This window comes from Nesoenas mayeri (genome assembly GCF_963082525.1).
Source record: "Nesoenas mayeri genome assembly, chromosome: 6".
Classification (NCBI taxonomy): Eukaryota; Metazoa; Chordata; class Aves; order Columbiformes; family Columbidae; genus Nesoenas; species Nesoenas mayeri.
Genome location: NC_137545.1, coordinates 43,829,291 through 43,855,048, shown reverse-complemented (window position 1 = coordinate 43,855,048; position 25,758 = coordinate 43,829,291). Strand labels below are relative to the sequence as shown.

Sequence of the window (25,758 nt, the reverse complement as noted above, 5' to 3'; positions counted from 1 at the left end):
AAGTCATTCACAGCAGGAGATTTCGCTCTTACATAAACCTGGCTGTGGCGCCCGGGCTGAGCCGGGTTCAGCTGCGGTCAGGGAGGAACGCCGCGTGCTGCTGGGCCGGGCTGCTGCTCCCTCTGCAAACCTGTCCCCGCTGCTCCCGCCAGCCCTAGGAGCCACTGGTCATTGCTGGTCCAAGTGTGAATCTCACCCCTCGCCCCCTGGCTGTTCCTTTAACGAGAGCTCCCGCTGCCCTGGCCAGAAGCTGCTTCTGCCAAGGCGGTTGTGCTGTGGGCATGGGAAGCACTGGGGGTCCCGCTGGGGGTCAGCAGGTGACCTGTCACCTGGCCGGCTCAGCCTCAGGGACCTGCCACCTTGGCCCACATCTCGTCACAAAACGTCACTTTGGCTTGTGCTTTTGGTTTTCATCTTCTAGTTCTGCTCCCTGGGGGCTGAGGCGCCCAGATGTGGTTCGTTAGCAGGTCACTGCAGGTGCTGCACATCTGGTGGGACGTCCCTGCCCATGGGACGTGTGCGGTCAGGCTGTGGAGCGGTGCTGTGCCATGTGCAGGGACGTCCCTGCCAGCCGGCCCCTGTGTCCCCTCACCAGGACAAGAGGCATGCGCTGTCCGCAGCGGCACGGCGAGGTTTGTTGGCGAGGTTTATGGCATACCAGCCCGATGGGGAATGTTAATCGCATCAGGTGGCAGCAGTGCGGGAAGGTGGTCACCCCCCGGGGATTAGAGGTTGGAACAATCGCAGTCCCTGTGACCAGGCAGGGACACAAAGAGCCATTGTGCTGGGAGCACAAAATCTCTGCTTATTACCGCGGGGCTGACATGCTGACAGACCCGCTCTCCAGGCCAGCACAAAAGCTTCCTTGCTTCAGATTGTTTGTTTATGTAAATTAAAATGCTGCATTTAATTATGCAACGGGAGGAGCCTCAGCAAGAAGCGAGGTGCTGATTGGGTCGCCCCGTGGCCAGAGCCCCTGGCAAGCGCCGGGGACATCGGTGGTGCCACCGCGGTCCCTGCTGTGCCGCGGTGCCCGCAGACGGGGACGCGCGCGTTGGCCCTTGGAGAGCGGAACCAAAGCGGGGAAGAGAGGCGGGTGAGGAGCAGCTCCCACTCCGGGTGCAGGAGTGTCCCCAGTGGGGACACGGCCCAGCCCTCGGCATGACAGCAGTGCCAGCAGCATCCCCGGTGCCCGAGTGCAACGGCAGCGTGTCACCGGAGAAGGGCCCGCTCCAGGTCATCAGTGCCACCGACGAAATAGCAAAATCTGTCCGGACGGTTCCTTACGCCAATGCGGAAACCAGCCCTGACGCTTCACCTGAGAAAGAAAATTGGGAGAAAAATAGAAATTCATTGGCACAAGACATAATTCCCGGGGATTTGGATGGAGAGAAGCAATGCGAAGGTAAAGTACAAGGCTGCCCCTAAGTGTTTGGAAAGGAAGACTCTATTTTATGTATAGCCTTATGAATAACCGATGTACTGTGTGCATCAGTCAGAAGTCCTGAGCTATGGCAGTTGTAACAATGAGTCAGAGCAGTTCAGAGTTCAGGGACAAATTGGAAGTAGCAGTACACAGGATGCGGTGAGAACTGTGACAAGAAACAGGCAGTTTTCAAATCTGCTCTGGAACTCTGCTGCCCACCCGCACCTGTTCAAACCTGATTATCGTCACTAACCACTCATTGTCCGTTTCTTGTGCTTTGTATTTGCTAAAGAGAAGCAAGAGGCAGCCGATGGGCCGCTGCAACAGGGACCAGCTGCTGTCCAGGACTCGGGGACCGGTGGCCAGGAGTCGCAGGAAGGTAATGAGAAACGCTGCGCAACGCGGGGTTCTCCTGAAGCACAGCAACGAGCAGCCTCCAGAGGCAGCGGCACACAGGTGGTTATTGTGTTTTGTCGAATTTGGTCAGGCCCTTCTGTTCTGGAGAGCGGTGACTCATGTCTCACCAGCAGCGCTGCTGCACCTCAGCCAGCACAGCCGCAGTGTCTGCCCGGGCTTTGAGCACATCACCGGGATTGGGGGTGGGAGCCCAGCAGGGTCTCGGGTCCCCAGCAGCCCCCGAGGCTGGGAGATGCTTTGTCTTCTGCTCCATGCAGGAGGATGACTTCTGTAACTCAAAAATGTGTTGCCTCCAAACCCAAACTCATTTTCTGGCTGATTCACCAAGTACTGGATGCCCCGGTACCCAGAAAATTGCCTGCTGAACCTCTGCACCAGGGGCTCTCCACTTGTGTCTGGGTGAAAATGGGAAAGACCAGGTTCTGCCCATCCTGGCACCGGCCGTGCTGGGTCCCTCGTGTCACCCACTGGGCTACGTTGTCAGTGTTTTCTGTATGTCAGCTGCCACATAAATATGCAACCTGTCCTCAGAGAAGAGTAGATTAACAACACAGAGTAGCTGTTGCAGTGCTGGCAAAGCCAGTGTCATTGTATTTAGCTCTAGAAGATGTACGGGCCATGCCTTGTACACAGAAACTTCACTTTTATTATGAAAAGGAAAAACTCTATGAACATTTGTCATGGGCAAAATAATATTCCCTAGAGCTGCAGAGGTTGTGAGGAGGCGGATCGTGATGGAGGCTTTCCTACTTGGAGCTGACATCCATATTCCAGTGGTGTTGCTTTATGAGTGCACAATAAAACCTATTAAACGCTCTCGCAGTCCCCCTGCACTCCCCTGCCCCCCAGCCACAAGCACTTTATCTCTAAATTGCAGGCAGCTTTTTAGTACCTAACCAATTTAGTCTAATTAATACTCGGGACCCCACAGGCGAAATGTTGAATAGACCATTTGTTGCGGCAGGAAAGCATGGTTTAGGGCAGAGCCGTGCCAAGCAGGATGAATGGGAGTCAGCCATGTCAGCCTGCTGGGCCACCGCGCAAGGGGGACGCGTCCGGGCGGTCGGCACCGAGCACCTGCGGGGACACGGGCCCCCGGTCCCACAGCGGGGCTGCCCTGGGGGCAGGGGGCTCGTGGAGTCCAGTGCCTGCCCAGGGCGGTAACCAGGGAGCTGGGGAAGCTGTTTGGGAAGGTGGCACAGCAGGGACACTGCAGAGGGACACTGGCCAGCGGGGGACCTGAGAGGGCAGGGGTGGACGGGCTGCATGCAGGGAGGGACAGTGCTTTGGTCCTGGGGCACAGGGGATGCTGCAGTGCCTTGGTCCTGGAGCACAGGGGATGCTGCAGCATCCCGGTCCTGGGATGTGGAGATGCTGCAGTGTCCCTGGTCCTGGAGCACAGGGGATGCTGCAGTGCCTTGGTCCTGGAGCACAGGGGATGCTGCAGCATCCCCGGTCCTGGGATGTGGAGGTGCTGCAGTGTCCCTGGTCCTGGAGCACAGGGGATGCTGCAGCATCCCCAGTCCTGGGATGTGGAGATGCTGCAGTGCCTTGGTCCTGGAGCACAGGGGATGCTGCAGCGTCCCCGGTCCTGGGAAGTGGAGATGCTGCAGTACCTTGGTCCTGGAGCACAGGGGATGCTGCAGTGTCCCTGGTCCTGGAGCACAGGGGATGCTGTGCTGCTCCTCCCTCCTCAGGGCTTGGCTGCTGGCATCTTCATCACTTGTCCCTTTAACACCGAGGAGCAGGGAAGGCTCCCTGGGAAAGGCGGTGTGAAAGAGATGGGCAGTAAAAAATGCAGGGGCGGGTAGCTGTAAGCAGTGAGTTTGAGCCTGTGCGAAGCCTTTCTGAAGCACGTGCAGGCGCCCCGGTGCCAGGGTTCAAGCTGGGACGCTCCGCACCAGGCAGGCTCTGTGGGACGGGTGCTCGGGTGGCAGGAGCTGCTCAGTCACCAGAGCGATGCTACCCCAAGAGCAGGGGCAACGGGAGCACTGAAGTGACGCTGAACGTCCTCACCCCACTCCCTCTGTGTTGCTGCAGGGCCGGGCAGTGCAGGGACGCCTGCGGACAGCGAGGAGCCGGAGCTGGGGACAGTGGCCAGCCCCAGCGGGGACACCGCGGGGACCCTCGGAGCCAGCGCCGATGGGAGAAGGAACGCAGCCAAGGAGGAGGAGGACGAGGAGGAGGTGGAGGAGGAGGACACGGAAGAGGATGAAGTTCAGGTGATCGAAATCAAGAAGGAGAACGGCGAAGCGTCCTGCCTGGAGCAGCACGGCGGCAGCAAGGAGCCATCGCCCCCCAGCAGCCCCGGCTGCGCCGCCCCGGCCGAGGCACCCGGCGAGCAGCCCGGCCCGGGGAAGAAAAACGACATCTCCAGACACAGCTATTCCAGATACAACACAATCTCCTACCGCAGGATTAGAAAAGGAAACACCAAACAGCGCATCGATGAGTTTGAATCCATGATGCACTTATAAACTGAGGTGGGGAATTACTTAATGAGCCGAGCGTTCACTCTGGTTTGTGGTTTTCTGTTTTGGTTCCCCCATTGTCTGTCCACACAACATGAGGTCACTGCTTTTTTTCCTTTTTGTATATGATTTCATAATACACTGTGAACATTTAACATCTTTGTTTTGACAGCGGGCAGAGGCATCCATAGCGCAGGAAAATAAATAATCAGTTTGCTAATTATCATACCATTTGATTTAAACTTTATCCTCTTGTTTTCTATCCGACGTGTGTAACTATGTTCACACCATAGGATGTCTTGAGCTGGCTGGGGCTCCTCTGGCTGCCGACATGTGGTAAGAGCTGTGCCGGGGCCGAGCTCAGCCGGGCCACCAGGGCCTTGGCAGCGATAGAGACGCTGTTTGCAGCCGCTGCTGTGCTGTCCCTCTGTGCTGGTGGCTCGCGGTGACAGTGGCCACCACCTCCAAATTGTGCTGCTGGGGCGGAGATGGTTTGTGTTCATGGAGAGATGCTGGTGTGCAGGAATTAAACAAGGTAAGAGGGCAAAGAGGTGGTGACACGGCCCTGCTGGGGAGGTGGCACTGGTGACACTGGTGGCACTGGTGACTGGTACTGGTGACTGGGCCGGCGGGGGGACAGCAGCTTAGACACCGTGTGTCCTGCCCGCGTGTGCCTCTGTGTTCACCCGCTGAAACGGCCGCTACTGGAAACCTGTATTTTCCAAATCCCACCGGTCTGGACTCTCTTACATGTCTTCTCAGTTTTTTGCGCTAAGTTTACATGCAAAATGTTAAAGATTTTTTTTTGTGTCAAAGCCAGGCAAGTTTTAGGCATAACTTCTAAAAGCCTTTGTGTGACATTATTGTTGATGCAGTCTTTTTCTAAACTATTTGACAGACAGATTTGTCTTGAGTCGGGACTGAGCTCTGCACGGCACCAGAGAGCGCCTGGGAAAGCTGAGGGAGGGGAGGTGAGAGCAGTCAGCCCGCGACTTCGCCGCAGCGGCTCCTCCAGCCCTAAGTGCTTTTTTTAAGGATTAGTTTCACATCTCCAGCAGCACTGAGTATCATTTTGACTTTTCTTCTTCTGCATAAAGGCAATTATTTATTGGCAACGTGAACATCATAAATGGCAATTCTGTATTGTACAGCCCAGACACAGCCCTCATTGTACCATTCAGACTTGTTTATTCGCACTTTGGTTTGTGTAAGTTCAGAGCTCTGCTTGTGCGAAGTTATACTGCGGGTTTGTTTCTCGCTGACGGCTGCCCCCCCGCAGCGCTTCCCGTAAGGGTGACACATTGCTGTCAAAGATGTGCCCGTGGCCTGGGCCGGCCAAGCTGGGGGTGCAGAGCTGCTCCAGCTGACCTGCCGCAGCGCCCACCATCTCCTCACCGCGCCGTCCGGCCCCGGTTGCGCTTCAGAATGTGGGTAACTCATTTGCTTTACTGCAATTTAAAAGGTGTGATAGAGAGGAAAACATTAAAATACCAAAGCGACATAAAAACCAGAACTGAAGCGAGTACTGTGGGTGTCACGGAGAAGCCGGAGGTTTTAGGGTGTCGGTGGAGCAGGCGGGAGGTGTCTGCCCTCTGCTCACGTCAGCAAAGGCAGGGGTTGTTCTCATTTTATCGTACATCTATAACAGTCATTAACGTTGGGTTTATACCGCAGGTGACAGCTCGAACACAGCGTGCCGGCTGGGCGGGTGCGGGCATGAGACGCTGGGTGCGCATTTGGAGCCGCTGGGTGAGCCCCCAAAGCCTGAGCATCCCCCGGGACAGGGCTGCTTTGGGCAGAACAGCGGGGGGAAAGTCCGTCAGGAGGTGCAGCTCTGGGATGTGGTAACCAGACCCAGCCTTAGCCCAAAGATAATTTCTCTGGGTTTCTGCAGGGGCGGAGAGGGCTGGGGGCAGCTGGGGCCGGACCCTTCGGGGGCTGTGACACCTTCCCGCTCTGGCAGTGCCGCGGGGGCTGGACGCCCCGGAGCTGTTCTGGGACAGGAATTAAACCCTTTGGCAGAAACGTGCCAGTTGCCACAACACGTGCAGCGCCGCAGGGCACAGCGCCAGAGCCGCTATTGCCATCGCCTGCACTGGACGGGCACTGGGCACCCAGAGCACAGCCAGAGCCGGGACCTCCTGCCTCTGAACGCCCAGAGCACAGCCAGAGCCGGGACCTGTAACTCTGAACACCCAGAGCACAGCCAGAGCCGGGACCTGTAACTCGGAACACCCAGAGCACAGTCAGAGCCGGGACCTGTAACTCTGAACAGCCAGAGCACAGCCAGAGCCGGACCTGCCGCCTGTAAACACCCAGAGCACAGCCAGAGCTGGGACCTGTAACTCTGAACACCCAGAGCACAGCCAGAGCCGGACCTGCCGCCTGTGAACACCCAGAGCACAGCCAGAGCCGGGACCTCCTGCCTCTGAACGCCCAGAGCACAGCCAGAGCCGGGACCTGTAACTCTGAACACCCAGAGCACAGCCAGAGCCGGGACCTGTAACTCGAAACACCCAGAGCACAGCCAGAGCCGGGACCTGTAACTCGAAACACCCAGAGCACAGCCAGAGCCGGGACCTGTAACTCTGAACAGCCAGAGCACAGCCAGAGCCGGACCTGCCGCCTGTAAACACCCAGAGCACAGCCAGAGCTGGGACCTGTAACTCTGAACACCCAGAGCACAGCCAGAGCCGGACCTGCCGCCTGTGAACACCCAGAGCACAGCCAGAGCTGGGACCTGTAACTCTGAACACCCAGAGCACAGCCACAGCCGGACCTGCCGCCTGTGAACACCCAGAGCACAGCCAGAGCTGGGACCTGCCAGCACTAAGGCTGTTCTGCAGCCACGGTCTGTGGGTCACCCGACAGGAACCCGGGCAGGAGAGCCCCTGGAAAGGGCGCGCGTGGGTCAGAAACAGTTAACACACAGTGCTCGGAGGAAGAAACTTCATCTATTACCATTTATTCCCTTTTCAAAAGTTTTTTAAAACAAAACAACCCAAATGGGGCCTCCAACCGTGGCCGCTTGCGCCGCGGGTCCTTGTTGACGGCAGCACGGCATGACGGGCCATGTCCCTCCCGCTGCAGCACTTTTCTCTTCAGGAACGCCGTGCCTGTCTCCCGCTGCCAACACCGCCCCCCCCGCGGCTCCTTCCTGCCCCGCGCTGCCCCTCCGCCGGCCGTGCCCCCTCCCTTGCTCCCAGAACCCAAACCCGAGGCGTGACGGAGACCCCGGTGTGTCCGTGGAGATGGCAAAAGGCGCGGGCAGCTCGCCGGGAGGAGCAAGACGCCTATTGCCACGGCTGCCGGAAAACACGCTCCCGTTTCTAGCAGGCGGGGTGACGGGTACAACCCAAACGCCTGTGAACGGCGTGCGAGAGCCGGGGCGCAGCTCACCGCCGGCGCCCCAAAGGCACCTGCGGGCTGGAGGCGAAAGACGCCAAGGTGGAAGTGAGCATTCACACCACCAGGGAGCCGGGTACGAGTGACAGGCCTGGCCATGGGATGTGACCGTGACATACGGCCACGCGGTGCCTGCTCAGTGACAAGTGAGTGGATGTCAGCAAACAGTGTGATGAACTCCATGGTCCTGCTGAAAGATGACAGCACAAACAACATCCGTGTCATTTTCCTGATGGTGGCTGCACCCGAGGGAGAGAAAACCAGGAACAGGAGCTGACAGGGAAAACTCTGTTGGGCTGGTCAGTATTTTGCAGACTGAGCTGCGCTTTGCCATCGGCGCTGATCCGCCACCTGAGAGGTAACGGTGTGTCGGGGCCTTCTGAAGAACCAGAAGAGGTACGAGGTTTGGTGACGGCAGGACGGCGGAGGCTCCGCTGAGACCTGCGTGCGACGCGCATCATTAAAAGGCGGCTTTTTCAATACGCAGTCGATGCCTAATGGAACCCTGATCCTCATCTATCAGAGACAATGGTCCCACGGGGCAGGATCCTGCGGCCAGGCCCAGCGCGGGCACAGCGGATGGATTTTTTAATGCATTGGTCAATAAACCTCCGTTTTCTCAGGCCCTGGAAGAATAAGCAGCCCAGTTTGCTGTTGCAGACTACAGAGCCCTGGAAACGTTTCTGTGGCTTATGCTGTTGTCCAGGGGCAACTGATGGAGGTTTGCGACTTCAGAAAATATTTCCATTCAATAATACAGAAAATGATTTACGATTTTGCCAAGGTGTCCCACGCTGAGAGAAAAACACACCTGGTTCAGCCATCATTAACCCAGATGTGCTGCTCTTGGTATTCTGATCCCTCAATATGCTGGTTTAAGTTACGGATTTCAGTTATCATCTGGAAATGAACTTCCCGTTTTGCAATTGCTGTCCCAAGTCGCACAGATGCCCTGGCTGAGTTCACAAGATGAAAACACAGTGTCTCTGGTTCAGCTGTGCTCCCTTCAGTCCGCATAGTAATTGCCAAAGCGCCACTTTTGGTACGGATTTGCAGAGTCACAGGCATTTACCCTCAGGGCTTTGTGAGACGGATCCGCTTCCAAGCACGTTGGTGGCTGGAGGTGCCCGGAGATGATGTGGTCAGTCTGCAGGGGAGAAAGAGAGGGCTTTAGTTAGGCTTGGGCTTTAGGCAGGCTTGGGCTTTAGGACTCACGCAACAGCAGCTCTGTTTTTCCATCGAGAAAGCTCGATTCTTTTTGGTGTGCCCTCTTTGCATTTTGCTAACATGTAAGATCTCCCTGCTGACTAACAGGGACGTCTGGGTGGGACCCAACGCCTGCGCCCAAGCCAGGATCCCCCCACTCTGTGCTCCCTGGCTCTTCCGGCCCTGGAAATGGACAGACTGGTTCTCTCCCTGCCCAAATGGCAATTCCCGTGCAAAGGATCTCACTGCAGATGGTATTTGCCATACAGGGGAACAAACAGCTGGAGACTGATTTTCATGTTGTGGAGTTTCTTGGCTGATGAACTCAAAGCATATTTACTGCGCTGAAAAGGATGTAAGGGAATTCAGCAGTGAGGTCTGAATGCTGGGGCAGCAAACCGGGTTATGAAAGAATGCAGAGTCGGAGTGATCTCCGTCCTTCCGCTTCTCGCACCTGCCTTATCTCCTTAACCCTCATGGCCAGCGCGGCGAAGCTGCCCATGCTGCCAAAGGTCAGGGACCCCTGTGTCACCAACAAGCGCTACCGCATCTCTTACAATCAGCTGGTTATCTAGATGAAATACTCCTGAAATGACATCCGGAGGGTTGCCTGGGCACAAGTTGGGTCTTTGTGCATACAGTAAATGCACTTCACGTCATTAACCCAACGCAGTGACTGTGACAGCAGAAGGCAAAGCACCGTAACCCCTTTGTCAGCGTTCACCAGCCGTGGAGCCTTCACACTCCTACTGCTGCCACCAGTAACGGCTGATGCAACTGTACGGACCGGGGCCACTTGTCCCCAGGCAGGTGACAGTGTCCCCACCTCAGGGCAGCCAGACCCGTCCCTGCTGCGGCCAGAGAACACCAGCTCCACCTGACCTGTGGCTCGAGCCGAGCCCGGGCTGGCGCAGGACACAAGCGCTGCCCTGCTGCCCGGACTCCTAAGTGCACGACTGACAATTCTCATGTATTTTTCACAAAACGCCCACGGTGAGCCTTGGTGCTGCACTGATCTGGCTTTGAAAGGAATGGGGACTTGCAAATACTTGCCTTCATTTTTGCTTTCTTAAATCAAGAGTATTTTTCTTAAATATGAAGCAGGCCATTTCATAGCATTTTGGACAACTAATTAATTACACAAGGCTGACAGAGAGACAGTTGCAACTCTCTTGCTTTTTGCAGTGCAAGTAATAAACATAAGTAACCATTCTTTTCCTCTCCATAAATGCTTTCTTTTAAAACACCACTGAGCTGAATGCCAATCAATACAGAGTAATCCCCATGTAAGTGCTATTGATGGTTTCTACGTAAAACCGGGACGTTTTGTTACCGCTGCGCAGGCAGCAGAGCCCCCGGAGAGAACGGCTCGGCACGACCCGCGCATCCCCAGCCCCGTCGGGATGTGCATCGCTCGGACGGATGCAATGCAAGGGCAGGCACGCGTCCCTGTCCCCACGGGGACGGGCAGGGGTGCTGGGCCACCAGTCCTTAACTTGGGTAAGAAGACAGTTTGGCAAAGCCAGACCAGAGGGATGGGGTACACTGTCCTGAGCAAGGACCATGGTGGGGCTGCCCTCGCTGTCCCCAAATGGGGACCAGGGCCCACGTTGGGGTGCCCTCACTATTTCCCAATAGGGACCAGGGACTGCGGCGGGGCTGCCCTCTCTGTCCCCAAACAGGGACCAGGGACCACGGCGGGGCTGCCCTCACTGTCCCCAAACAGGGACCAGGGACCACATCAGGTCTACTCTTGCTGTCCCCAAACAGGGCCGCGTTGGGGCGCGCTGGCCCGCGCTCACTCACCATGTGGGGCTGCAAGGTGACCAGGGAGCGGTGCAGCCAGGTCAGGCTGCGGTTCCGGCCGTGGCAGCGGCGCAGGCCGGGGGTTCCCGCGGAGCCGGCCGGGCAGACGCAGAGCTCTCGGTGCTGGAGCAGCCGCAGCCACGTGTAGTTGAACTGCTGGTGCTGCGGGGACAGAGCGGCAGAGCCGTGACCCCGCTCGCTCCCCGGAGGGGCCGACAGAGGCTCTCCCCACCTCCTCCTGTCCCCACCCGGCACCGGGGGTGTGGAAAGCCGAGATCCACGGACAGACCTTCCTTTGCTATGGGTCTGCAGAGCTGACAGTCTCAGGACAGCCCCAGCCCAGACCCCAAATCTGTGCCCTGTTCCCCCTGCCCTGCACCCAGCATCGGGGTGCACATGGTTAAACCCCCGTACGTGACAGACCCCGACCCACGGGCTGGCATGGGCAAGAGCAGCAAGAAAATATCAGGAACTGCCTAAAAGTACAGCCTGGAAAGGGAGAGTTGGCCACAGCGGCTGCTTCCCACCTGGCGACCGTGCGGCTGGAGGTGTTGCAGCAGCACACGAACACAGGCTGGGATTTCCATTTTCTGCCCATTTTCACGTGCAGGCTCATGGCTTTATCCAGCTTTCCCAGCCCAGCTGGACTGGCTGCTTCTGGGGCTGCTGCTCGGCTACAGGCTTTGCAGACAGGCAACTCCTGCCCCCGCTGCTCCCAGGCACCGCCTGGCCGTGTCCCCGGTGGGAAGGACTGCGCCAGCTCCCGGGGAGGGGACAGCCACCATGGCGAGGTACAGGAGCTCTATGCCACGCACTAAACCCGGCATCACATATTCAGTACTTACCTCGTTGTTAACATCACACGTCTCCAAAGCCAGAGTGGTGTTCTCCACAGTGACACACCTTGCCACGGCTATGTTAACAAGCTAGAAAACAGCAAAAACACACACAGTCAGATGTGGATTCCCAAGAAAGACGAGGGGCTGTTACACTGCTGTTAACCTGCTGGATTCACGGGACACTGGTTAATACTGTCCAGTTAACTGAGCAAAGCAGGAATGATGTGTAAGAGTCCTTGGAGGGGTTTGTAAATGCTCATCTGGTCCCTGACACATGTTTTTCTACATGAAAAGGGCTTGAAACGAGCCCTTTCCAGAAATGGCCAAGGCTAGATGAGACACATTCTTTTTTTGTTTTTTTTTTGACATAGCTCATGTTCCTGTTTTGCAAATCCCCAAAACAACAGCTCCCAACAGTACCAACTGCAGAATCCCTTCCTGCTACAGCATGGAGGGGACCAGCCACCCGCACAGCTGCTGCGGCAATCGCGTGGCGGTCCCACCCCGGCTCGGGGTCCCATCCCCGCTCTGGACAGCCCAAACTCAGCTCTGCGGTCCCATCCCAGCTCTGGACAGACCCATCCAGCTCATTACCAATCCATGTAACTATTCAATACTTATTATCATAACCTCTGTATCCCTTATCCTTAGACATAAACCACTGATCAAGTCTGAGACTAAGTCTGGCTCCAGCCACAGGCAGACTCATCTCTGAGCAGTTCAGAAAGCAAGGGGTCTGTTCTGACCCTCCCAACTCAATGGGAAGGTCTTCCTTACCCTTAAACCATTGACTAAGTCTGATCTCAGGCTGGACCTGGCCACACCAAGGCTCCATCAGGAGCTCAGAATGCAAGGGGAGCACTCTGAACATCCTGACCCAACAGGAGCTTTTCCTTACCCTTTGCATCTCTGGTCTGTGTAAAACATCCTAACCTCAGCCCAACTCCATTTTCCTCTGTATATTTCTTCCATGCAGTAATTAATAAGGTGAGCCTTGCCATAAAACCTACTGAACCTTGGCAAAGCCCTGTTAAACTTTGTTAAACTCCATCAAATCCACTGAACCTTGCCAAATTATTCTTTTACCTCACTGAAACACGTTGCTGCCGCTGTCTTTCGAGCGAGGTGCATTCCGCTCATCTGTGACAGCTCCTCCGACAGCCCTGGCCGTGCATCAACCTCTCCGATCCCTTACTAATGTCACTCCTTCTTTCGGAATCCCTGAAGAACTTACGAACTAATCCCGGTGAATAAATAGGCTATTCAGCAAACAGTTACTCAAGTACCTCTGGACAGCGTTCAGCACAGCTGGAATTTGCAGAGCTAGCTGAAAAACAGATTTTCTGCCCTATTAAATGTTGAGAATGAAGATGAAAGAGTGATTCAGGTGGCCTGAATCAGGACAAAGCAAGGCAAAGCAAGGTATTTCCACAAATACCTCCGAAAAGCTGAGGTTCGGTTCAGCTGAACCAAAGGTCTCTCTGTATAGTCCAACTGCTTTGCACGGAATTTGACATGAAGTTTTATTGCTCTGGTTGGAAACAGAAGAGCTGAAAAAGTGAATATTTTTCAAGAAATTTCCTGTTCTCAAGACTATTACCGCTAATTGTTTTTAAGAAACGTCACCAGAGCCCATGTGGCAACGAAGCCCTCAGTGTAACCCATCCGGACGGCAGCGCAGGGCCGGGGCTTTGGCCACAGGCCAGTTCTGTCCCTTGGGCGTCCCCTCGCAGCTGCTTGAGCGGTGACCGGCCCTACCGTCACAGCGGGACTGACAGCCGCGTCCAACGGCTGCACAGCTCCTAACCTGCTGAAGCACCAAACCAGCGGTGCCCTGCAGGTGTGCCGAGTGCCCCGAGGACGCGGTGTCCTGCCATCCCTCGCTGTCCCTGCGCCATCCCCAACACCCAACAGAGCTCGACGGGTCCCAAGGGATCCTTCCCGTGACACCTTTGGCCCTCACACAGCCAAACGCTGCCGGGCTTTTTGCTGGCCCCAGCAGGGTCGCGGCACCGGGAAGCCGTGTGCCTTGGCAGGGACGGAGGGGACAGGCAGCCCCGTCCCCGCTGCGCGGCCACGCCAGCCCTGCGGGCCTGGCCAGCACCGCTCCTGCCACGGCACCGGGAGCCGGGGCTGGCGGGGAAGGCAGCAAACCCTCTGCTTTTCATTCCTGCCATTGCTGTAACTTTGCCAACAAAGCAGACATTTCACTTCTGCTATTTCAGTTATAACCAGTTTGCAATCAGTGTTGTATCTTTTCTGAGTTGAGTATTTGAGGTTTTGGAACATTCAAAGCAGCAGCCAACGTTCTGCTGAGGCTCAGGGCTGGGCCAAATTCAGAACCTGCCTTTTACTCTTGTTTGATTCACCTTGTGATGCTGGTGAAGCAACAGCCGGGAACGGCTGCATGAGCAGGTGCAGAGAGCAGCAGGAGCAACCTGGCCAGAGACAGCGCAGGTGACACGGAGCACGACCCACTGTGCCCCCCGGGACCCCCAATGAGAGGGTGACAGGGGCAGGACAGAGCGTGGAATCCAAATGGACTTTGAGGGGTTTCCTGCCACCTTGTCCTCACGGCAGGGATGGCGCTGCCAGGCTGTGCCCAGCTGAGCAGCACAAGCAAACGCGGATTTGTGCTGCGCTCTGCTGGTGGCACAGCCCTGCTGCACACACAGCCCCGCTGCACACACACAGCCCCGCTGCACACACACAGCCCCGCTGCACACACACAGCCCTGCTGCACACACACAGCCCTGCTGCAAACACAGCCCTGCTGCAAACACAGCCCTGCTGCAAACACAGCCCTGCTGCAAACACAGCCCCGCTGCACACACAGCCCTGCTGAACACAGCCCCGCTGCACACACAGCCCTGCTGAACACAGCCCCACTGCACACACACAGCCCCGCTGCACACACACAGCCCCGCTGCACACACACAGCCCCGCTGCACACACACAGCCCCGCTGCACACACACAGCCCCGCTGCACACACACAGCCCCACTGCACACACAGCACTGCTGCACACACACAGCACTGCTGCACACACAGCACTGCTGCACACACACAACCCTGCTGCTCACACAGCACTGCTGCACACACACAGCCCCGCTGCTCACACAGCACTGCTGCACACACACAGCCCTGCTGCACACACACAGCCCTGCTGCACACACACAGCCCTGCTGGCTGCCCCAAAAAGCGATTCCACTCTCCTGCCGTGACCAAAGAGCCGTGCAGGGGAAGGATGCTGGACCTGCCATACCAGGACACATCCCCTGGCCCTGGCTGCTGTTCCAACACTGAACTGGCTCTTCAGTGGGAAACCATCTCTTAGAATTGTGACCTTACAAAAACACTGGGGAACCCAGACCACCGTGGCACATTAAATATTCAAAACTGTTACCCAGTGCCCAGGAAGCAAGTCAGAGACACGCTGGGATGCAACCAAGTCCCTGGACAGTCCCTGCAAACACATGTAATGGAAGGACAGCAAGGGGTTTGGGTACGTACCAGCCCGCTGGCTTTAACCAGGGGAGCGTCGAGGTCTGGGTAGACATTCTCCAGGTACCACTGGAAACTTTTGCACTGCAGCTTCTTTCGCAGTTGGATTTGTTGAGTCAGGTCGCCGACGTCCAGGTTTTTCAGGACTAAGTGGTACGCGTGGCCGTAGAACAACTCCTTGTACTCGTCCAGCCAGACCTCGGCCACGCGGGCCAAGTTCCTCTCCACCGTGCTCACCCGGTCTTTCGGGAAGGAATAAGGGTTGTCGTTCCTGAAAATGTGCCCGACTCGGGAGCACGGAACGATCTCAATCTCTCCCCCGCACATCCATACCTGAGGAACAGAGGTTGCTTGGACAGAAACACGGGGCAATGTGGAGTGCTGGTTTGCGCCAGCCACAAGAGAAGCAGAAAAGCAACTGAACTGCGGGAGGGACGGGGTGTCCAGCACGGGCTGCCATGGGGGGACCCTCCTGAGCCTCGAGCCCCCAGCCAGGCTGGCGGGACGCAGGTGTGAGACAGTGACATACCTTGAATGAAATCTCCATATTTTCACCTCCCCAGACATCCAGTCCTGGGTCGTACATCCCCAGCTCAAAAAAATACTTCTTATCGATGGAAAAGAGCCCACCCGCCATGACCGGGCACCTGGAACAGAGAAGCCACACAGCATATCAGCGGGCGAGGACATGCCCGTCCCTTCCCCTGGCTGTGATGAGAGAAACAGTAAGCCGCCGCGGCTGCTAAACGCTTGGGGACGCGCCTGAGCCCGCACTTACAGGAAAAGGACCCCCCGGCTTGTCCCTTCACTGCAGGCTGACAGATGCAGCAATAAAACAGATTATATTTGGGTGTCTTCACCCAGTCTGAGAGCTGCGGCGGGGCACGGAAGGGAAAAAGACAACGGACCGTTCCCCTGGCCCCGGCAGCAGCGGCCAAGCACCAGCAGTGCTGCGGGAGCGGAGGACGGCTCGCTGGCTCCGCCGGCTCTGCCGAGGTGACTGCCCACAACGCGCGTCGCCTGCGCCTCCGCACCACCAAACAACACTTGGCCTTGAAGGAGCCTTTCTTGCCAGATTATTCACAAAGAGAACAAGCTGTTCACAAAGCTCTCGTGCTTGCCTTTTTTTACCTTATTATATCAGTTTCCTTGATTTTGTTTCTCTCGATGACCTCTTGTGGAATCTGCTTCCATCCAAAATTCATTGGCCAAGTAAAAATCCCACGCTGAAAGTTGTCCACGGTCATGTAACTAAACAGAGAAAAGATCGGGATGAGTAATTCTGAGTCACATTCCTGATTGAAATGTCACCCTTAATGAGTGAAGATGAATATCTGTACGTAATTAAAACAGGATTTTAACAAATTTCATCAGGAATCCTCTTCATGCACTAAAAGTCATCAACAAGGAAAAGCTGTGTGCAGTAAGCGGCCACGTCCAGCGCTAAGGGTCATTTGTGGCGTACAGCGACACTCCGTGTCCCTTGTGAGAGGCGGCTGGGCCAGCTGGGCGGTCTGGACCCACGTGCTCCTGCCGCTGAGACGCTGGCGGCCCAGGAGGGTTTGTCGGGGATTCGGGGTTTCCCGGGCGCGGCCTCACCTCATGTCCTTGTCGCTGATGACCTCGATGACGGGGCAGGCGACCTTGGCGCGGCTCTGTCGGACCCTCTCCAGCAGCGGCTCCAGCCAGCCCACGTTGCACTCCACGTGCGAGTCCAGGAACGTCAGGACGGCGCCTGCGGCAGCAGCCGGGCCAGTGTCACCCTCGGGCGCCCCGTCCCCTCCTGCGGGCTCGGGGTGCTGCTGGCGGGGCCACGGCCTCCCATGGCGCCCCAAAGCCTCCCACCCAGAGCCCAGAGCACGTTTCCACCGCAGAAATGGCTGTTTGGGTGCCAGTGCAAACAGCGGGGCCGCGGCGGGAGGTGCCGACTGCCGCTGGCCAGGGCTGCGCTGAGGGGCCGGACAAGCCCCAGCTCACCCACCCCTCAGCCCTCGTGCTTCACACACCAAAAAGATCATAGAATCGTAGAATCACAGAAGGGTTTGGGTTGAAGGGCCCTTCCCAGCTCCCCAGTGTCCCTGCCATGAGCAGGGACATCTTCACGAGCTCAGGGTGCTCAGAGCCCCATCCAGTCTGGCCTGGGATGTCTCAGGGATGGTTCATCCACCGCCTCCCTGGCCAACCTGGGCCAGGCTCTCACCACCCTCACGGCAACAATTCCTTCCCCATGTCTGGCCTGAATCTCCCTCCTTTAGTTTAAACCATCACCCCTTGTCCTGTCACAACACACCCTTCTAAAAAGTCTGTCGTCATCCTTCTTATTGGCCCCTCTTAAGTCTGGAAAGGCCACAATAAGGTCTCCCTGGAGCTTCTCTTCTCCAGGATGCCCTCGGTTCATGATGGGGGACTAAACTCAGTGCTGGAGACGGGGGGTCCTGAGTGGGCTGTGAAATGGCTTTCGACCCACCTTTGGCGATCTCCGCCCCCGCCAGCCTGGCCCGGATCAGCCCGTGCCTCTTCTTGAGACGGAGGATCTTCACCTTTGGGAACCGCAGCATGTACTGGGCCAGCTTCTCCTTGAGGTACTCTGCAGGGGACAGCGTGAGGATGAGTGACCAGCTCATGATCCAAACCAGGTATTGAATGGCTGTTCAAAGACTCCACAGTGACTTGGTTTTCTTCATTGCACTATAATTGCAATTAAGATCTGGTTATGAATTATTTTCTTTTGCCTAAAAAACAATATTTCCTTTGTGCTCTACAAATTCCATGATATTAAGCACCACATTTAAAGACTTAGCCTGGGTTTGAACTGCATGAGGGCTTGCTGTGGCACACCTCTGCTTTCCAGGTTGCTTTTGTCATGGTTTCCTGCAGCTATGGAGGCAGCTGGTGGTAAATTCTCAAGACAAAGAGGGATGAGAAGGGTGGTCCGGGGGACTCGGATGCCATGGATGGTTTCCCTCCGGCAGGGGAGCCCGGGACCCTCTGCCCCTGCGCTGCGGCTGCTGCTGCTCTGAGCGCTCGGGTCACCCACCGTCCCCTCGGGTCACCCACTGTCCCCTCGGGTCACCCACCGTCCCCTCGGGTCACCCACCGTCCCCTCGGGTCACCCACCGTCCCCTCGGGTCACCCACCGTCCCCTCGGGCCTGCAGCTCCCTCACCCACAGGTCTCTTTGCTTTTCCTCACCCACGGGTCTCTTTGCTTTTCTCCAGGAAAATGTAACTGTTTGCATTTAAAAGCCAGGTAAGAGCCTTGAAAGGCTCCAAAGGTGAAACGTTTGCGGAGATGTTTGCTGTCGGTTATTGCTGCTGCCCAGATACAAAGAGAAGCCACAGGGAGAAAGTAAAGAGGAAACTTGAAAAGACGCTTTTGAGGGGAAATGGTCTGAACATGTTTTCATGACTATTTCAAAAGTGAGCAGACTGAGTCTTTCTCCTCCGTTTTGCATCTAGTCTCAGCGCACCGTGGGCTCTTTGCATGCGTGGCAGGAGCTCTGAAGTCGGTCTGAGACAGCACTTTCCCTGAAGGACCAGCAGTTGGAAAACTACATCATTCCCAAATTCTTAAGGGCTGAGGTCAGCAGAGAGGCAAAGCATTACACAGCAGAGGCTGGACGCCATCTGCAACGCCTGCGAGCACCGTGCAAAGCCACGGTGTGTGCGCAGCTGCCCGCTCCCCACCGCTGCTCCTGCAGCTGCCCCGGCCCCTGAGCAACCGGGGCAGGGCACGCGATGCCCAGCTGTGAACGTGGCAGCTCTTGGAGCGAGCGAGCGGGATGGGGGAGATGTGAATGACAAGGCCCGGCAGGGTGAGGGGCCAGCGCCGCTGCTCGACCCCCCACAGCCACCCTCCTGCCCTCTGATCCCCCTTTGCAGAGATAACGGCGCCGGCTGGGGATACACCTCAATACAGCAAAAAGAAAATGTGATTTCTCTCTACAGTTCAGAATCGAATTACAGAGAACAAATTGTATTTTGGCCTGATGTTATATTAGTTTCATAAAGGCAGAAGAAGCTTCACTTACCTTTAGTGCTGAAGTCGTCCACCAAAATGAGTTCTTCGATGAGGTGCGGGGGAGATCTGCTGAGGACGCTGTGAACGGAGCGGAGCAGCGTGGACCACACTTCATCCACGAAGCACATGATGATGCTGGTGGTCGGGAGGTCGTCGTGAACCCGCTGCTCCGAGCACCTGCAACAGCAACACGGGCTCACAGGCACCGGCCGGTCACGCTCCCAAAACCCTGCGGCTTAGGGTTTGTTGGGGAAACACGCAGGGAAGAGGAATTGCCAGATGTGAAATACAGAGGTGAACCCCTGCAATGGGATTTTGTCAGGAGAGGGAGCAGAGGGGTGAGGGGGGAACTCCACACAGCTCTGTGGGATGGGGAATGCTGGCTTTTTTCTAACAGGGACCCCTTTTTAACACTGCAGCTCAGGTGACAATATCCCCTTTCCACGAGCAAACAGTGCAGCCAGCCCCAGGCCAGCACCACCGGCCTCAGGGACTCCTGTGGGAAGGATCCAGTGATGCTCTGAGCACCCACAGTGTTTGGGATCCCAGGATGCATGAGGCAACCTCACTGGAAAGAAAGAATTGGTCTGATGTTAAAAATGCAGGAAAACAGCAACTTGACAAACATGCAAACAGCAAGAAAGAGTCGCCCAGTCCAGCTTCTGCACCTAACGCAGGGGAACGGGGAGCTTGAGAAAACGTTCAAGCATCCGAATTTCACGTACAATGACACTGACGGGTCCACTCCTCGAGCATCATGTATCCCACTCCCTAAGCACCCACACCCCCAGGGACACCCCAGCCTGGCCGTGCCCCGAACCCATGCGCAGGGCTCCAAGCAGCTGCTTTGCTCGCCAACAGCCGGCGACACGCACCGGCGATCCCAGGGAGCGATAAAACTTTTCCCAGCTGTGAGTTGGTCATCTTATTCCGTGACAGCCAAAAACGCGGCAGTTGGGTCAGGCCTGTGCCTTCAGCATTTGAATAAAAGGTCGAGCAGCAGCTTGTCTCATGTCCCATTTGCAATGCAAGCTCCGCTGTGCTGCGGGGAGCAGCGCTCCCCGCTCTCCCATCGCTGATGGATCTCCAGGCTGCGGAACCTGTCGAGCCCTCCCTCCCCTCCCCAGGCCTTACCCTGGAACACCCACGCGTTGCTGGGATGCTCTCTCTCCTGTCAATAAGCTGAAGTCTGAGCGCAGTTTGTGCCTCTTGTCCTTCCAGGGCAGCCCTTGCAGGCGGGACGGGCACCAGCCCATCTGCGGGTGCACAAAAGGAACTTCTCGGCAATGAAAACAGCGTTCACTCTGCTCTCAGCAACAGACAGAACACAGAGAGCATGCACAAAAGTGACTTCTTGTGAATGAATGGTCCCTTGGGTCCGGCTGGTGCCAGCTCAGATGGACGTCAGGGCACGATGCAGCTCAGAGAAGAAAACCCAGAGGCACTGCAGGGCTTCGCAGCTCATCAGAAGTGCACAGGGTGAGCGAAAACAACCTCGGAGTTCCTCTGTGTCTCAGTCCTTGGGACATGTCTTCTCCTTCCACAGCCCGGTGAACCTGGGGCAGTGCCAGCACTGGCTTAGCCAGGAGGTGACGGGCTGTCTGCTATGGTGTGGTTGGGACCAGAACGGTCTGGCTCGTGGTGACGGGACCTCTCTGCCGGGACACCTGTGTGACCCCACAGCACCGCTCACGGGACTTCTCTCTTTAGCCCCTCCAAATGGGGTGCTGGCCAAGGCCTGCGCGCACCCTGGGCAGCCACGGGAAACCTCACACCAGGGAACACCTTTCGCTCCCTTCTTACCTAAAAAAGTCAGATTTCTAGGCAGACAGCAATGCATTTGTTACTGTTGAGCCCCAGCAAAAGATACTTCACAATGCCCTGAGTTTGGGCTCCATACTTTGCTAACTAGATACATATATGGACATGTATATATATTTATATATGCATAATACTTACTATATATAACTAATATAAGTAAAAGTCAAATCCTTTTGAAATTCCAGCCCCAAACAGGCTTTTAAACAAAAATCTCCCACACTCGTGTTCTGTTGACATCACCCTGAGAGTGTGGAAAAAGTAGGCTGTGAAGTTGCTCTGGGAAGCGTCCCCTTAGCCGTGCTGGCCCCGAGCTGGGAAGCAGCCTGGCACAGCAGAGCTGAGCACGACACGGGGTGCCAGCCCTGGCCCCTCCGCTGGCAGGGGTGGCCGGGGTCCCCCCCGCGGCTGCCACCTCACCCACACCCCACCTGCAACAGCTCCTTTGCCAGGCCAGGAAATCTGGGTCCTTGTCTAAACCCGGATAACCCGATTGTCCTGGAGGAGGTACAGCGGCAGCCTGGGGAGCGGGCAGAGGCACGCGGGGACCAGCTGCGCCGAAACACGGGCCAGGGCTCCTGAGCCCTTTAAAGCGGCTGCAGCCGTGGGGTGGTGCAGCCTCGGAGAGATCCTCCTGCACTTCTGCAAACACCCACACGGCAAGCAAAGCCCAGCAAGCGGCCACATTGCACACGGACAGACTGACGGCAAGTTTCCTGTTGGCCAGATTCCAGTGGTCCAGCCCAGCGCTCCAGCATGGATAACAAGAGGAACTGGAGTCTAAACTGGCAGAGACTGGAACACTCCAGCGAAAAGGTAATGTGCTGTTTGATCACCGAGAGCTGCCAACACCGTTGCTGTGAGCTGGCCCTGATGGCCCAATTTCTGCCGTGCCAGCAGGCTGAGGGCAGAGCCAGCATAGGGAGCTCGTCGTGTCCCCTGCCCGGCGTGGCAGCATGTGTCCCCAGGCAGTGCCATCAGGGGCACATCCGTTTGGCCAAGGCGTCCCCATGACGGCCAGGCAGCAATGCAGTTCCTCCCGGGCAGGTGTGTCACGCTCCACAGGCAGGTGTGTGATGGATGCACCAGAGCCGGGTGTGCGCAGTGGATGCACCAGAACCAGGTGGCTGCATTCACCAGCGCTCCCAGGAGCTGGTTCATGCTCCGCACGCCAGGACTTTGCTATCAAAGCCCAAACACAGCGCTAGTTTTGAGCTGCACACAGGTGTCTGCAGCTGCATCCTCCACCCCCTTGCCCTGCCCCATTTCTTCCCATGCAGGGCCTCACCTCGGCTCACAAGTGAGCACCGACTGTGCTGCGGCAATGTCTGTGCACTGGCCTGTGTGATGGGGGATGACTCGTGGCACAACTCCCATCCCATCACGCCCATCACCTGCTAATGTGGGAAGAGGGACACGCGAGGGTCTCTGCATGAGGCAGGTCTCTCACCTGCCCAGGGGCTGAGACATTTGTAGTGGGAAAAGCTCAGTATGAGATAAACACTGAGATATGCAGAATCAGTGGTGCATTTTGTGGGGACAACTGTAATCAAACGACAGTTTTCCAAATCAAACCTCTGCATCCCTCTCTGTGTGTGACCACAGCTCCGAGTCTCCCAAGCCGCCCCTGTAGAGCGGGCACCAACCTCAGGGCTCCTCCGTGTGAAGGATCGCTGCCATGAGCATCCCGCACCGCCTCGGCTGCAGGCCCATGTGCCTGTCTAATCATGCCAGCGCTCAGCGCATGGCTGTGTGTCCTGGAGAGGCTTCTGGAGCCCCAGCAGCCCCTCCGGGCAGCGGACGCTTTGGGTGCCCTTGCATCGAGGGGAGGGCAGCGGCAGCTCGCAGGGGTGACGGCACCTCAGGGTGCTGAGGTAATCGACAGGGTGCGGGAGCCTCCAGGAACCTAATCCACAAATACTGAAACCAAACAGTGCTCAGTGCCACACCTGATAAACCACATAAAGTGTTTAAACACAAACAGGCCTGAGCCCCATTGCCTGCCTTGTGTGCCCCAGCCTCTTTGGAGAGCAAGGCTTAGCAGCTTAGGACGAGCTGCAAATTCGACCTCGTTTTGCATTTAATAACAACCTGCTCTTACATGGAAATGCAAAATCCATCTCACGGCTAGCACGCACGGAGTGAAGGCCTCAGTGTGCCCAGCAGCCCTCCCCAGAGCCACCAAGCAGGTTCCCCGGGGCACGGCACAGGTATCTGTGCAGGGAAAGCGGATCTTACCCGGCAGGCCTGGTGTCCGCGATGGCTCGGTCCACGGGGATCAAGTCGCTGAGGTAGACATTAAAGTTTCCTTCTTTCCATCTACTTTTTGCTTCTTCTTGTTTGTCGTCAGGGACTGCAACAGGGTGCCCAAACTGGCCAGGAGCTTGCGGGTCTCTCGGGGCAAGCGTCACATCCACGGATAAGACCCTGTGTGTCCCTGGGCTGCCACCTGCCTGTCCCTGCCCATCCCTGCCTGTAGCAGGCAGCTCGGGAGCTGCTCCTGGTGTTGTACCCCGTGTCCGGCTCCCGCCATCCCGCACCAGCCCGGGGATGGTGTTCGCAGCACGGGCATCGTCATTTTTGTTGGTGAGCTGCTGCTCTTTGTGCTCCTCTTGCCTGTTTGTGAAGTTGCCCGCGGAGTCGGATCCAGGGTGTGGGACTGCTGGTGTTATCGCCTCTTTGCTAATAAGGACGAAGTGATTTTCGGAGGAAGTTTCTTTCTTTCGCACCTCCGTTTGCTCCTGCCCGCGCAGTGCGCCCGGCCCCGCGGCCCGGGGAGGCGGCCCGGCCGTGCCGGCGGCTCGCTGCGGGCTCCCGGGGGCGGCGTGTCCGGGTCCCTGCGCCCCCTTTGCCCCCAGCCCAGCGCCCTGTGCCGGCTCGGGGCGCCCGGGAGCCGGGGAAGGGGGCTCGGGGGGGGCCCGCGGGGCTTCCCCCCGGGCTGGCGGTGCCTCCTGCAGCCCGGCTCTGCTCCCGGCGGGGCCCGGGGCAAACTCCCCCGCTGCCTTCCGCGGGGCTCTGCTGACCGCCCGCGCCGCTGCAGCCCCCGCCCCGCCCCGCACGCTCACAGCCGAGCCCGGCGGGGCCAGCCGAGCCCCCGGGGGAGCCGCGGGCAGCTGCTCAGCGCCCCTGCCCCGCTGACCCCCTTCCCCGGGGTCGGCGGGCGGGGGGGTCGGCGAGCGGGGGGGCTCCCGGGGGACCCGTGTCCCTCCGGCCCTGCGCCGGAGCGCGGCGAGGTGGGGCCGGGGACTGTCCCCCGGAGGCTCGGGGCCGCGCAACAGCCGCTCCCCCCCGCGCCCCACCGCCTCCTTCAGCAGCCGCCCGCCCGCCTCGCCCAGGGAGAGGCGGAGCGCGGCCATGTCGAGGAGCAGCCAGACCACGGAGGCGGCGAAGACGAAGGCGAGCGCCCGGCCGCTGCCGCGGAACAGCCGCCGCAGCCCGCTCATCCCCGGAGGCCGCCCCAGGCTGGCAGAGAGGGCGGCCGCACGCCGAGCCCGGAGGGACAGAGAGGCCGGGCCGGAGCTCCTCCCGCCCCCCCGCGCCGGGAGCCCGAGCTGTAACCCAACACCGGGGACCCGCCCGGCCCGCTCCGCTCCGGCCGCTCGCACCTCCCTCCCGCTGCGCCCCCCCCGCGTCCGCAGCCCCGGCCGCCCCCGCAGCCCCGGGGGGGGTTGCGCCGCCCCGCGCTGGGCCAGAGCGCGGGCAGGCGCAGCAGAGCTGTAATGGGTTATCCCAGCACGAGTGGGGTGCAAAGGGTCTGTTTTCGGTACGCAGCAGGTCTCCGGGTGGGTGGCCGGGCAGCCAGGCCAGCCCGGGGGATAATGCGGCTGCAAGCGGGGCTCTGGTGCGGTGGGGCATTGCACAGGGCTGGAGCGGGGAGCGTGGCAGGGCTTTGCGTGGCAGTGCTTTGCGTGGCAGGGCTTTACGTGGCAGCTCTCACGGAACTCCGTAGGTTAAGCCTCTCCGCTGAGTATGTGGATGCTTTTCACGTGCCCGCTGCAATTACAGGGCACCCGAGCCAGGGCTGAGCGGCGGAGGCGAAGCGGGGCTGTTGGGAGGGGGGAGCCGCGGCGGGGTTAAAACGAGAGCGGGGGGAGCACCGCTGCCCGCCCCGCCCTGCCCGGGGCGCAGCCTCAGCCGTGCGGTTTGTGCGGGCAGGCACAGGGACCGGGCGACGGCCCCGCTGCGGCCCGGGGGTACTCGGTGCCACGGGAGCGGCTTTGCAGGGAGTCCAAGAAACACCCCCACGGCAGCCCCACTGAGCCTGGCCGGGGCTGTATGGTCACGGTTGTGGGTAACACCGGAGTGCAGTGACCCCCATGTCCCCTGGTGTCCCCCGGTGTCGAGGTGCCAGGCTGTGCAGAGATAAAACCTGGTGAATCGCCTGCAGCAGCTGTTCTACAGACGTGATGGCTCAGGGCAGCCTGTGCATGGTCAGGATACTTGGGTTGTTCTGCACAGGATGAAGGTGTCAGTCACAGTGAGCTCTGTGTGCTGGGGGGGGTCACACAGGACCCCCATCACTGGGTTGCACCGACTAAGCAAAACCATGGCTCAGGGGGGCTGTGCCATCCCACTGCCAGCCTGGCTGCAGGGACCCGTCACCAGGAGACACCGGCCCACTGCCCTGCCCGGGACACTCGAGTCCCTGTGCAGTGTCCCACCAAGCAGCTTCTCTCCATTAGTGACTGCTGCACAGCCAGTGAGTGGGGACAACTTGGCACAGTTCGTGTGGCATCCTGGCACCTGTAAGCACAATCGGGTTAAGGAGATGTGAGATCAGTTGTCATGTGGGGGCAATGGTTGTGAAAACTCAGGATATGGGCACTGAAGTGAAAGGAAAAAGCCTGA

General features: G+C 58.1%; 2 protein-coding genes across 2 annotated transcripts; one reads left to right on the top strand and one right to left on the bottom strand.

The window, feature by feature from the left end:
- Positions 1–1,161: 1,161 nt before the first annotated feature.
- ERMN (ermin) lies at positions 1,162–4,320 on the top strand (the record flags this gene model as incomplete). Its single annotated transcript, XM_080346979.1, has 3 exons — positions 1,162–1,405; positions 1,719–1,805; positions 3,884–4,320. The coding sequence occupies 3 exons, from the start codon at positions 1,162–1,164 to the stop codon at positions 4,318–4,320; spliced, it is 768 nt and encodes a 255-aa protein (XP_080203105.1).
- Positions 4,321–8,725: 4,405 nt separating this feature from the next.
- Positions 8,726–24,353, bottom strand: GALNT5 (polypeptide N-acetylgalactosaminyltransferase 5; the record flags this gene model as incomplete). The annotated part of the gene is made up of 10 exons (XM_080346866.1): positions 8,726–8,866; positions 10,732–10,893; positions 11,577–11,657; positions 15,083–15,406; positions 15,603–15,720; positions 16,205–16,324; positions 16,673–16,808; positions 17,541–17,660; positions 19,103–19,269; positions 23,149–24,353. The coding sequence occupies 10 exons, from the start codon at positions 24,351–24,353 to the stop codon at positions 8,726–8,728; spliced, it is 2,574 nt and encodes an 857-aa protein (XP_080202992.1).
- Between the last annotated feature and the right edge of the window lie 1,405 nt (positions 24,354–25,758).